General features: G+C 42.6%; 1 protein-coding gene across 4 annotated transcripts in view; it reads right to left on the bottom strand.

Moving 5' to 3' along the window:
* The window catches only part of TMEM154 (transmembrane protein 154), a 31,805-nt gene extending 18,267 nt beyond the window's left edge, over positions 1-13,538 (bottom strand). For 2 of the 4 annotated variants that reach the window (XM_056490706.1, XM_056490707.1), the window contains exons 1-5: positions 13,342-13,522; positions 5,680-5,988; positions 4,145-4,172; positions 2,920-3,005; positions 933-993 (exon numbers count right to left, since the gene is read on the bottom strand). In XM_056490706.1, coding sequence (XP_056346681.1) covers positions 933-993; positions 2,920-3,005; positions 4,145-4,172; positions 5,680-5,988; positions 13,342-13,501 — 644 coding nt within the window. In that variant the 5' untranslated portion in view covers positions 13,502-13,522. Of the gene's footprint in view, positions 1-932; positions 994-2,912; positions 3,006-4,144; positions 4,173-5,679; positions 5,989-13,341 lie in introns of those variants that run through there. The other 2 variants (XM_056490708.1, XM_056490709.1) reach the window with 2 other exon arrangements.
* Positions 13,539-13,794: the final 256 nt, after the last annotated feature.

The following is a 13,794-nucleotide window of genomic DNA, read 5'->3' on the forward strand; positions in this document are numbered from 1 at the left end:
GATTGGAATATTATGACAGTCTACAGCAGGAGGTGCAATTCTGCCAGAAAGGCATGTTCAGCAGAATTATCTGATGCCATGGGAAACAGAAGACCTAGGTCCTCTCCCTGCTCCTGGCCTTGCCTGATTGCATCACGGCTTCCACTACACCAAGGATTTCTTGGCACACAGGATGGCTTGCTTGTTATCATCCTGTGAAGTTGCTTTGCTCCTCAAAATGCAACTGTAACACAAGAGTGCAGGCAAGAGCAATGTACAGCCTCTTGTTTCCAGCTGGAAACAAGAACCAGAATTTTTAATTAGGGAAAATTGTGAGGGATTTAGGAGTTCTGGCCAAAATCCTGAGGAAACCAACCAGAAAGATTTTAAGCTTGCAAGCTGTTGGGATTGCAGTTTTGCATCCCACTGGGACCTCTGCTTGTACTATCAACTAGTGCCAGCTCTGGGGGAGCTCTGCAAGGGGGTACCAGGAAGTCCCAGTCACAGCTCCAGCTGAAGTCTGTCAGGTGACAGCTCCAGCCAAAACATCTGGCAATGGTTCCCAAGAACCTATAGGCACCAGGTGGCAGATTGGAACTGGGTACCTTCAGTGAAGAGTGCCAAGGAAGCTATGCTGAATGCTTGTATTAACACCTTGGGAAACTGTGATTAAAATCTGACCAGTAAGTGAAACTCCATCTGTGCCATCTGGTTGTCTGTCTTGCACCACTTTACAACTGTAAGATTATTTAGTAGTGAAGTTTTATGGGAAGAGACCTGTTTAGAAATAAGAGCATCAAACTTTTAGTGTAAGTTGAAGTCAAAGTTTCTATATATAAAATTTTAAAACTTATATGGACCAAAGTATAATTCTATAATTACATTTAAAAAAATAGATTATTTTAAAATGACATTGACTATATTTCTTCAAATAATGTAATTAATTAAAGGACCTTGGGTTGGTGATTGATTCTTTTTCTTCTTCTCTTACAGTAGGCAAACATTCACAGTCACCTGGAAAAGGGTAAGAAACAGGACTATAGTTACTCTTGGCACTTGTTCTACATTTATTTCAAAAATGCGTCAACTTTTATCTTGCAGTCACTCTAGAATATAGATCTGCAGATGCATTTCTGCACCATTTTATCTGCATGGTCCCCATAACATAAATCTTACACCTTCTTTCCTTTGACAGGTCTTCCCACAATTTATTTATGATATATATTCCAGTTCTTTATCTACACCCATACAAACAATCTGCTTTTGAGGACTGTCTTCTACACGCTACCACAGGGAGAGTTGTTTGTTAATCTTCCACTGCTGACAGTTGCACCTATGCTTTATAGACCAGCTTGGAATGTAGAGCTAGAGTTTAGGAAACATTTACACACATACACACACACACACACACACACACACACACACATACACACACACAGAGTTATGTAAAATATTTGCTCACTTCTCTCCACAAAATTTTAAAATATATTTTACACCACTTTTTTCCCATGTAGTACACTTAATGCCTCTCTTTCACTACTGCCACTAAGCATGTTTTCTACAAGAGCTTACAGACCGCGAAGGTCAAAACCCTATCATGTGGAGAGCTGTGCTTATGCAAATGCTCCAAAGAGCTTTATCTCCTGAAAAACAAATCATGCCTAGTAGGTCAGACAAATGAGCCATTTGGATAGAAGGCAAGGTATCAGGAATGAAAAAAATATCAGTGTTTCAGCATTTCCTAGCCAGTGAAAAGCTATTCATGGTTCAAAATCAGGCCTTGGTTAACTCATGGCTTACTAAAGACCTGCATTTTTTGAGGAGGCCCTGGAAGGACAATGCAGACCCCTTAGAGATTTTGACTTGAAATTCACCTGTAAGAAAAATGGGCAGAAAAATGCAAGGTACTTATAAGTAATTGAGAAGGAAGCTGAAGATACTGCTGCTGGTAGTTACTGCATGTTCTAATTGTTCCATGGGCTAATAGCTTTGCAAGGGAGAGGAGGGCATATTCATTGGTTCCTGGCAGCAATCTTAAATAAATGGGGGTCTGAACTACGAGACAATCACAGAATCACAAAGTTGGAAGAGACCTTCAAGATCATTGAGTCCAATCCATGCCCCACCACCTCAACTAAACCATGGCTCCGAGTGCCACATCCAGTCTTTTTTTAAACACATCCAGGGATGGTGACTCCATCACCTTCCCGGGCAAACCATTCCAGTACTTTATCCTTCTATCCATAAAAAACTTTTCCCTGATATCCAACCTCTATTTCCCTTGGTGCAGTTTAAGACTGTGTCCTCTTGTTCTGTCAGTTGCTGCTGGAGAAAGAGACCAACCCCCCACTTCCTTTCAGGAAGTTGTAGAGAGTGATAAGGCCACCCTGAGTCTCCTTTTCTCCAGGCTAAACAACCCCCAGCTCCCTCAGTCGTTCCTCACAGAGCTTGTGTTCCAAGCCCCTCACCAGCCTTGTTTCCTTTCTCTGGACATGCTCAAGCATCTCCACATCCTTCCTAAACTGAGGGGCCCAGAAGCGGACACAATATGCACAAATATGCATATTTCTTCTACAATACCTCAATGTGAAGCACAAAAGTGTAGAAATTCTGGAGACTGAAAGAACTAGATGCTTCAAAGAAAGTAGCATTTAGCATTAAAATGTGTATTTAAAAATATAAATAACATTCACAGCTATAAGTGCATTTAATAGAAATATCTATATTAAAAATAACTCCCACACAAACTAAAATACTCCTCTGAAAACATCTACCCCTGATATTTGTTCAGTTATTTTATTAGGAGGGAGTCAAGAGCACTAAAACTATTGTAGGAAAAGCAGTGATATGCATACAAAACACCTTCCATTGACTTCTTATGCATGAGATCTATGTTAGCAGACAAGAGAGGGAGTATGGAGTAGAGGCGTTACCGTGTACCATTTTTGTTCATGCTGTTCATCCATTTATCAAGCTCTTCCATTTCTATCTCCATAACAGAGGGTGTGTCTTCTTCAAAAATAGGGCTTGAGAGAAGAAAGGGGGGAAAAAGCATTACACAAAGTGCTTAATTCAAATAATTTACAATGCAGAGATTGTGCATGACTCTCCTATAATTCCAGACACATGTATTAACTCTGGAAAGCCATCCTAGCCCAATAATCTGAGGAGATGTCAGTCCAATGGGTGTGAACCATGGGGCCACAAACAGGTGCAAGGGAGGAGCACTGCGATGCCAGTCCTAGGCATAGGTAAGGCCAGCTGAGACATAACACTCAGAGGGACTCAGTGCAGCCAGAGACATGCCAGAACATAGGATCACTGCAGCTTCTTGAAAACTGTACATGCTGTAAATAGAAAACTAAAAAAAAAAAAAATAGTTTGTTCCTGCCCTCCTGGAACACATGACAGAAGTACCATTGCTCCACTGTTAAAAGGTGAAGGCCTAAAGTTTAATCATAGCTGTGACTGACATTTGCAGTGACTTCAAAAGGAAAGGTCCTGAGTGCTGCATTTATTTAAATGCCTCTGCTTAGCTTCCTTCTGCTTAGCATTCCTGCAGTCATATGATAGAAATTTTTTTTTAGCAAAAAAAAACATTTATTTTTATCTCGTAGAGCCAATTCATGGACTTTCAGCAATGATTAGGAAGATGGAGGTCAATAAAAGGTAATAATAAAAGTTATTACTCTGATAAGAGCGCACACAGCTTGTGTCTTATTTTCCAAGCATCTAAGGCATTGGTCCTGTGGCAGCCAGGCAAGCCTTTCTGCTTCACCTTTAAGTAAGAAGATAAACTCGAAAAACAGGGGAGCAAGACACAGAGCTCATTCTGAATAGCAAAAGCCTGTGATGAGCCTGGGAACAGATCCCCTTTGCTCATGCAAGGCACCTTGTACCTCTTGTGGCTGATGGAGCTCAGTGAGGGCTGTGGGTGTCTGTGGGACAGCCCTTACCTCAGGCATTACTAATTCTTGTTCTGCTCTAGTCTTACACTTCAGCCATGTACTGGAGTCACACTTTATCTACCTATTGAGATTTCTGGTTCAATTGATGGCAAAAAATAATAGGTTTAGTGTTTTCAGCTAAATTAAAAGAGGCAGTGAAAGAGACAAAGGTCAGAATAAAAGAATTTTTTTTAAAGAATTATATTTTAAAAACTTACCTTTTTACATTTTCACTTCCCAGCTCATCTGGAAAAGAAGAAGTAGTTCTGCATTAGTCACAGTTCTGTATTTACATTGTATTTACAGGGTCCTGACTGCATGCAAGCCTTGAATATGGTCAAGCAAAACAGGTTGCATTTTCAAAAGTCATAAAAACTAAATTGCAGATGAAAGACAAAACATCTTACCCTGTTTGCATTTTTCAGAGGAACTCATTATTTTGAATCTAAAAGCATTTCATTATTATTTCAACCATGCTGGGAAGAAGCTTAGTGTTGGTGTTGCAGTGGACAGGACAAGGCAGATGTACACTTCCTTCAGCAAAACAGATGTGCTGAGGGAAATGGTATCCTGAAAAGGAACCACTTCTGCAAAAAAATTGTTTACTGGAAGCATTGGGATATTCTGCTACAGATTACACTTGAAAAACTTGTCTTAAATCACATTATTTTTAATTCATTCTTGCAGGTGGATGATACCTCCCAGTTGTTCCTGCTCATTCCTGGACTGCAGAGCCAGCCCAGAACCACAGATCTATCTACCCCAGCCTTGATGATGCTCAAAATTCCAGGCTGGCACAGGGTATGAGAACCTAGGATTGTGTTACTGAAAGGCACATTTCCTAAGCCTCTGAAGAGTGTACCTGCATTTCAATCATCCAGAATCAGGCAGGCAACTCCGTGCCTGGTTACAAATTCATAGTTTGTTAGAGGGAAACTGGCAAATGCAACCTAAAAATGCCCTGAAAACTTGACTTAAAATCTGTATTGAATGTGTTGCACTGTCTGCAGGCTGATAAGCCAAGAACTGCACTCTGACCATGTAAAGACACTGATACTACCATCTCAGAATTTCACTTGCCAACTATGTGGTTTTAGTATGACACCTCAGTTTATTCTCCTGTGGCTTGACAATTCCTTTGTTAACAGATCATGGCACCTTCCTGAAGCATTGCTCACCCTGCCACAGCACCCAGGCAGTCTGACCTAGCTCATTTGCTGTGATGTCTTCATAGCAGCCTCCATTCTATGGAATTGGGATTTCTTGTAATTGTTCCTTAAAATTATTTTTCTTGTTCTTATTTTATTTAAGCTCCAAGCAGCTTTACCTTGCGGGCACTATGGCAGTAGAAATATTAAATTCACCTTGCCTAAAGTTGTTGAGCATTAAGATAGAACAAACATTTGCAGCCACAGTTACATCCCTGAGCATTCTCAGCATCTCTAGGAGCCAGACATTGGTGCCAGGGCTCCCATGGGTGTGGCAGCATGAGCAGGAGGTGCCAAGAAGCAGAAGTAGCTCCTGCCCAAGGAGAGGTGTGTGACCAGGTACTGCTGGCTGAGGAGGATCCCTCCCTTACTTGTAAAACATGCAACCACAATCAGAGTAGGGCATCCTAAATGCAACATTGCACGCCTCAAAATAATGTTATGTTATGTTATGTTATGTTATGTTATGTTATGTTATGTTATGTTATGTTAATATTGAACACATCCTAGAAACAGCCTTTTGATGCACAAGAAGACAAATTTACCTTGCTTGGACTTTTTCCTTTTATGATGCATTACAAAAAAAGTGATCAACAAAATCAGCAGGACCAGCAGTGCCACAGGGACAACATATATCAAGATAGACTGTTCTGCTTCTAGGCTGTCCTCATCATTCTCAGTATTCAGTTCAGTATTTGGAGAACTCTGTGTTTCAAAGCTGCTTTCAGTAACGTTTGCATTTGCAAGTACTGGCTCATGGTCATCCACGGTCGAAGGACCCATAGCAGGAAGTTGTGTTGCTGTAAAAGTGGGTATGATCGTCAATCCATCTCCTGATCCATCATTTCCAGGGTCTGTCAAATATATGAGGACAACTTAACATTTTAAGGGTTTCATTAGTATTATCAGTGAGTCACAGTGCATAGCTTTAGTATTTACTTCCAATTTGATGTATTAAAAACCCCAGATGTCCCATACACACAGATTGGAAGTCTCGGGCATTGGATGTAAAATTAGATTTCAACTTTGTCACAAAATCTTACCAGTCATGTACATGTTCTTCAGCTGACTTTTACTGGGACATGTCAGCACGTGTCATCTGTCTGCATACAGCTGCCTTGCACAGACTTCTTTTCCTGCAGGTTGGCATCTGGTCTTGCTCGAATGTGAAATTATTCTGTTTCTCAGTAAACCACACCAGCCAGTTTTGCTTCTCAGTCCTGACACATATGTCCCTCCCCTTACCCAAGGAGTTAGGTACTGCCTTCAGGGAGACCATTATCCCTGGTTCACCAGTTCCTTTGGTTCACTCATCTCTCTGTTTCTGTGCCTTTCTCAAATTTAACAAATTTGTCTTACTGTGAAAAACAGAATTAGTGAAAAGAAGTCTGAAGAATGCAAAAGCTGCTAACATGAGGACCTTACTGTATACATGTCCAACTAACTATTCCTCTGACTGATTCTACAGGCTGGCTGAAGGAGTGTGTGGAAAAGTCTCAGTATTGGATATTCCTCATAAGTGCTAGGACTGGGGGTTTGAACTTCGATCTCAGTTCTGGTTTCATTTATTATGCGTTTTGCAAGAAAAGTGGCTAAAATTGCCTGTGTCAGTAATGGCAAAACAAGCGCTTTTTGTGTGTTTAGGTAAGAGGCAATAGACTGTCACAAAGTTTAAAAGCTTGAAAGTACAGCAAATTCTGATACTGTATTCTATACTGATGCCAAAAATCATGTTGTAGCCAAATGTGCAAGAATCAGTCTTTAAATCAGTCTTTACTGAATTCTTGCAATTCAGTCTTTAAATTACAATAGCAATGCCTTCAATAATTTTCTTAGCATTGGAAATTAAATGATGGGGTTTTTTTATGTTATCTGCCCTTTCAGATACAATACCGGCACAATGCACATCTCATTTTATGAAATACAGCAGGATGAGATTTCTTGACTTTTGCAACTACATGCTTCTCCTTGCTCTTGTAAAGTGCTGGGCAGCCAGAGTTTCCACTAGAGTTAGTAAGAGCTTAAGGTTTTCAGTACTTCATTGCTGGCATTTCCAATCCCACAGAACTGGAACCAAAAGTACTTAGCATTTTAAATGCTTTTGTAAACACATAAATCTTCATAATGGTCCTGGGAGATGAGTAGTTATCATCTGCATTTTACAAATGAGAAATCAGAAGGACAGGAATGCTGTCCTTCCCAGGGATGCCAAGTGAGACAGAAAAACTGGGATTAGAGTGCTATCTCTTGCTTAATCAACTCTGCAGCATCTCCTCTCCCACCAGATTTGTCTCAAATAGGGGATGAGTATTTCATAAGACTGTATTCAAGGAAACACAGTTTCAGATGAATAAAATTATTTGAGTGTGACAGCACTCAGTGTTTTATCTAGATTTTTATGCTGCACATATCACACAGGCATCTGATTGTTCCATCCTTTCCTAAAAACTAGGAAAGAATTTGAATACTTAATGAATACTGTGAAGGTCACCAGACTCCTGCACCACAATAGGACAACGAAAATGATAGCTCTACTGTGGAAAAGCACTTTGTAACAATAGTCTATCTGTATCTTCTGTATTTAGTATTTCAATCAAGAGAAAACACTTTCTCTGTCTCCCTTGCAGGTAATGACACCCTTAGGTGCATGCTGCTCCACCCTTTCCCATGATTTGCTGGCTGTCCTTAATCTTGTCACAGAGGACAGGAAGGAGAGCTTCTCTCCCTTATTAGTTTGGCCGTTTGACTTTTCCATGGTAGTTTGTAGTTCCCAGGGCCTGCAGCCACTAAAGGCTTCACCTTTGTCTGGACCTGCTGGGGCATGAATGCTGGTGACTTCTGGTGTTAACAGAAGTGGATGGGAACACACTGCAGCATCATCCCAGCTTGTATTGCCACTTTCCAAGCTTTCAAGAGAAAAAGGGAGAGGGGCTGACATGCAGCTGAATCCCACCATGATGAGAATGTGGGCCCAGCTGGAACTGGAAGCTAAGAAGCTGGAACTGGAAGTCAGGAAGTTCGCAGGGTTCCACAATTGAAGTATTAGAGAATTTAGAACTCAAGGGACCAAAACACTTTGAGTAAGCACAAGGAGCATCTCATAAAAGGTTCAGTTAACAGTTCTTACAAATTACGAAAAAGCTACGTCCCTGTACACAGATTCCATGGTATAAAGGTATTACTCAATGTTTTTTACTTTAAAAATATGCTTAGATCACTGATAGACTTTGCTTGAGTTTTAGAGGTGCTCTCAAACCTGCTTTTCATGAGAGACAGAGGTAGTTGAACATACCAAGCAGTTTTACGACTGGACTCCAAAAAATTATGTCTTAATCAAACAAACAACATTTCTGTTGTTGCAGCATTTCTACCTCAGGTTTCTGCTGGAGCACTCAGAGGCAGTGATATGGGCTTCCTAATGAAGTAAGCAGGCATACAGGTTTCTGAATTCACTTGGATGTGAAGCCAAGGAAAATAGCAAAGGAAAATAGCTGCTAGTCAACACATTCCATTTTGTTGTAGAACCATCAGTCTCTGCTGCCTTGCCATCAGACTCAAAGACTGCATTCTCTCAAGGGAATTTTTCAAATTACACTATACTGCCTACTGACAGAAGAATAAGCAATGAGATAGAAAAAAAGAAAGAGCTATGTCAGTGGTATAACCAGGCTTACTAGTTTGAAAGGAAAAATATTATTTCTCCAAACTTTCCCATAAGCTATAAAAATTCAGTGGAAGGAAGGCTCGTGACAAGGTGACTGTCTGTGGTTCAGTGTTTTTCTATTATTGTGTCAATTTAAAGCATTTTTCCCATTATCATGCCAATGGAGCTGGCTGGGTTACACCCAGGACCTTTGACGACTAGACAAAAAGGAGAGGTGGAAGATGGGCTTCTGGAGGGGCTAGTCGTGTTTCCAGAGGGGTTACTTGTGTTTTCCAGGGAGCTCAGAGGAGGATCGCCAGTCTGTAGCCATGCGGCTGACTGAATGCAGGAGAGCCAGACCCTCTGCGATCACCTGCCCTGCATCTGCCCCGTCCCAGCCTCCTGCCTCTGCGGACACAGCGAATCACCTGGACACCAACGGTGAGCAAGGAGCTGCCCTCTCCAGCCGTTCCCACCTGAGACCGGCATGGCCACTGCCGCCCCCTCCCGCCTCCGCTCCCGCCTGCTCTCTGCAGCTTCCGGGCTTTGCCCGTCTGCAGCACCGGGACCGAGTGCAGAGAGAGTGTGCCTGCAGCTAAAGAAAGGACAATCGAGTTGTCTGTTCTGTTTTGTTGGTAATTTTAACAACTGCTGTTGTTTCTGCTCGTATGATTAGATATATTAGTAAAAGAGCTGTTATTTCTACCCCCTTATCTCTGCCTCAGAGTCCTTGATTCAAACAATTATAATACTTGGCGGGGGGAGTGGAATTAAAGTCTCTATTTCAAAGGAAAACTTCTGCCTTTATCAGCAGACACCTGTCCCTGAAACCAGGACAGTGACAGAACAAGAAAATGCTATAAAGCTGGAGTAAAGTAGCCATATCCTTTATCATTCTGCTCCACACACACATTGCATTGGTGCCATAGTCATAACCACTCCATGTGGTCTGTATGATCCTCTCATGGCTCATCCCTGCACTGTTCCTCTCTCCATGTTTCAGGTTGCTGTAAGAAGGGCTGTTCCTTGTCATGGCCAGGGCTTGCCTGGCTGCATGTTGTGGCAGGTCTCACCTGTCAGTCTGGCTGGAAGAAGAATCCTTAAAAGCCTGCAGGCTACCTGTTAGGAGCATACACTCTTCTGATGAGGGAGCACAAGCATTTAAGGGTGGCTAATCTGTAGACAAGTTCCTATTAAAACGAGGTGCTTAGAAAGCGTTATCTAGGTATAACCTGAAAGAGCAAACAACTGATTAAGCTCATTTATATGAGATGGAAACGGCTTTTCCTCACAGTATTTCTATCCAGCTGAAGTGCTGCATTAACAGGAGGTGTTGCAAATTCAGTCACACATCTTAGAGTCAAACTGTGAACCTGTAGTCTCATTACTCACTCCCACTACTAAAGGCTTTCCAGACCAATTTATGTATTTAGTTGCTTCTACTTAATCTGATGGCCTTCTAGCACTGCATCTGTGATACCCCTAAAACCTCACTGTGATGCAAATCTCTTAGTGCTCCTTGCTCTTAGGCAGACCTAAAATTAAAGATTCAAAAGCTCCAGAAGATTTCCAGCTATCATAAAACCTCTTGAGGGAAAAGAGACTGGTGCAACTGACCAAAAATCTTGCTGGTGTAGATGAGAGATTTTCTGAAATGTCCCTGAAGCAGTTGAATGAAATAATGAATGTTTATGTGTGTGGCTAAAATGGAGGAATGGTAGTAAATATATGGGAGAAGTTGATGTGTTTAGTAGAAAGGATTTTTCATCTGCTTTTTAGGGCACGGCACTTTGGAAAGAGAAAATGCAGCAAATCCAAAAAAGAAAATTTTAATGGGTGATTGTAACAAGTTCAAACCCGTTCTCAGTTCATTACTCGAGGGGGGAACAGGTCAAAACTATTACTCCCTTAGAGACCTTAGCTTTTCAGGTGAGGCAACCTAAAAGACACCTCTGCCATGGAGAGTCACTGCCTGTGCTCGTGGTACAAGCTGCTGAATATCTGGATCTTTGATAGCAGTGTTCCTTTGAATGACAATTTAAAACAATAGCACAGAGACACAGACAAAATAAAGCACTACCTGCAACCACCCAGCTCTTCCACTTGGCAATCTTACATGTTTTCCTGTTCCTCTCCCTCACATATTTTCTTGCTCCCCATGTCACACCACTAACGCTGCAATTTCCCACATGTTTCACTGAACAGACTAGACTGGGAAATAACGAAAAGGTCAGAGCGTGTTCCTATAATGCTTGTTACTAGGGTCACCACACACATGTAGGTAGGTCCTCAGGGGTGCTGCAAGGCTGAGCAGTGAGTACCATCCCCTGCAGTAGAGATGATGCCCTACACTGTTACCTGTAGGGCTTCCTGATGCATTAAAGCAAGGGGAAGGGAACTGGTGCAAATCCCAACATCCCCTCAGTATGGTGCCGGAAGAAGGCCAGGACCCAGAGCTGAGACCTCAGGCATGCTCTTAGACCTACTGGATTAGAGTTATTGTAGCATCACAGGGAGAAAACCATTCATAAATCATAATCAAAATTGCAAGGCTAGGCTTTTACAAGGTTCTGACATGATATGGGAACTGGACTTAAAAGGACTTTAATCTGTCTGTGCTGCAAGATTTAATCATATTTTAAATGGTCTCTAGACAGTAGACCACTTAAAAGGTGAAGGCTGTGTCTGGCAAAAGGTGAAAAAGCTCCCTTAAAGGTCCTGCCCTGTTGATCTGTGAGCAAGGAAGGGTAAGAGCAAAGGATCTCCCTGGGGGGCTGCTCTCAGTGGAGGGGTTCCTGACCCACCAGTGCCTGTGGGGTACATAAGCCCTACATAAACTTTTCCCCCAGCAGTTTAATTTCCACTCCAAGGGTCAAGTTCACAACTTCCCCATCCCACCCTTGTAGTCAGAGTAAGCCCCCAGGTACATTTTGTATCTGATTGTATAAGCAAAAACCACCTTTGTATGGGGAGCAAAGGTGGGTGCTCTCCTCCCATTCCCCTATGACAGTGGATTGGCTCCATAGAGTCAGAGCTGACAGGGCTTGGGGAGAGCTCTGGCAGGACTGACTCGCTTCCAAAGAGGAACCATTCCAAAATCAACCATAATTTAAAGGTGGACCTACTGGTAAGAAGTGGTGAGTGTCACGCACCTGGTGTGTGACATCTGCCTGGTGCTCCCTGCAGACCCTAATGCCCAATGCAGAGAAGGGCAGGGGGGCATTCAGTCATGAGCTGAGAGTCCCTGAACTAGGGCATCCCTCCCTTATGGGAACATGGTAATGAAATAGTAGCTCTCAGTGCCCTGCACACGAGCTAGAGAAGCAGGAGCCTGATCACTCTGCATTGCCTTCATTGCCTTCATTGTACTCCTCCATTTCCCTGGGACCTCTGTTTTGCTCTGCCCATAGCAGGATTTTTGCTACTCTGACTGTTTTGATTGTGAGATACATTAAATGCTTGCAGCATATTTTCCTAACACATCTGCAATGCAGCTGGGCTGTAGCAACACAGCCAAACCCAAACCATTTTATACTTCACTTAGTGTGCTCATAGAGTCAAGCAATTCTCCTAAGTGCAAGCAGCTCAGCAGCATGCCAGGAGCCTGCAGCCCAGTCCTACACCCTGCTTATAGTACTGTTTTTCAGGGAAAAAGCACTCACACCAAAATCTTGATTCCAGTAGTGCATTTTAGGACATTAAGAGAAGTCCAGTGATATCTGAGAGTGACCATATTCTTTCCCTGCTTTCGGTAGGGAAAAGCTGCCACTTGCTACAGCAACACAGAAGCAGCAAACATTTCTAGTCCATACCAAGGCACTTTGGCAGGGATTTGTTTGACATCAAAAGGCTTACAAGCACTACCTCAGCAAGGTTTCTCCACAGGAGCTGCCTATCATGTTTAGTCGCTGGCTGCCAAAATGCCAGAGGAACCAACACCCCTTCAAACAGGCAAGAGTCCCTGCAACACCCCAGCACCTCAGCATTTTGTCAGAAGCTGCTTTTCCACTTACAGTTCTTCTCTTCAGAGAGTCAGAACCTAAGTCCATGGTGCCGACTACTTTATTCTGCAGCTGAGAGTTCAAAATATTTGTCTTCAGAACCAGCTGTTCCTTTGTTAAACCAGTTTCAGTGCACTGGGACTGCAGAAATCGGCAGCCACCTTTTGAATGGAAACAGTGCTTTGCCTTTAAATTTTCTATTAAACTGATAATATGGGTGTGGAGTTTAAAAAGTTCAAAAAATAACTAAACTTAGAAGTGAAATGCCTGATGGGTCAACATGGAAACTCCGGTTCTCTACACACCTACAATTTAGGAAATGTAGGAGTTGTTTTGTTTGCTGCTGTTCGGGGATAGGTCTAAGGGAAAAAAGTCAAAGCTTTGAAAAAAAATCAAAGCAACTGAAAACAGAGAGAGTAAACACAGCAAAAACCAGCAGAGAGCAAGTCCCCACAGATCTCTTCCCAGTACTCAGTTTGGAGGGTGTTCCCCTCCAACTTGGTCCCATTGCTGCAGGCAAGACACGCGGTCCCACCTCGGCAAGCAAAAGCTTTCTTACTCACCATTGACGGCAGATCCTCCAGCCAGAGCCAGGGCAGAGAGCAGGGTGATGAGCCTGGGGCTCCACATGCTGCCCCAGCAGCGCTCCCACCTGAGGGGTGCTCCGGCAGGCTCCCTGCTGCACCCAAACATGTACATTTCCTGCTTCCTGCCGGGGAGCATTTGAGCTGCATTTCTTCAGGAGATGGACTCTCTTTGATGGGTTTTAGGAAGTGATGTAATTCCGTCTGGGCCTGTCAAGCGAGCAATGATTGCAAAAGAAAGAAGAAAAAAAAAAACAGAAGTTGCTCTTCAGGCACACACTTGGCTGAAGTACCTTTATGCTGTAGGTGAGAGAGCTCCTTCTCTCTTCCTCTCCTTTCAGTCCTGACTTTATTACCTTCTATTTTCATCTACACACAGTGCCACAGATCATACAAATACAAACCAGATATAAAACTTTATATATGTATGCT

Source organism: Oenanthe melanoleuca, chromosome 4 (genome assembly GCF_029582105.1).
Source record: "Oenanthe melanoleuca isolate GR-GAL-2019-014 chromosome 4, OMel1.0, whole genome shotgun sequence".
NCBI classification, from domain to species: domain Eukaryota; kingdom Metazoa; phylum Chordata; class Aves; order Passeriformes; family Muscicapidae; genus Oenanthe; species Oenanthe melanoleuca.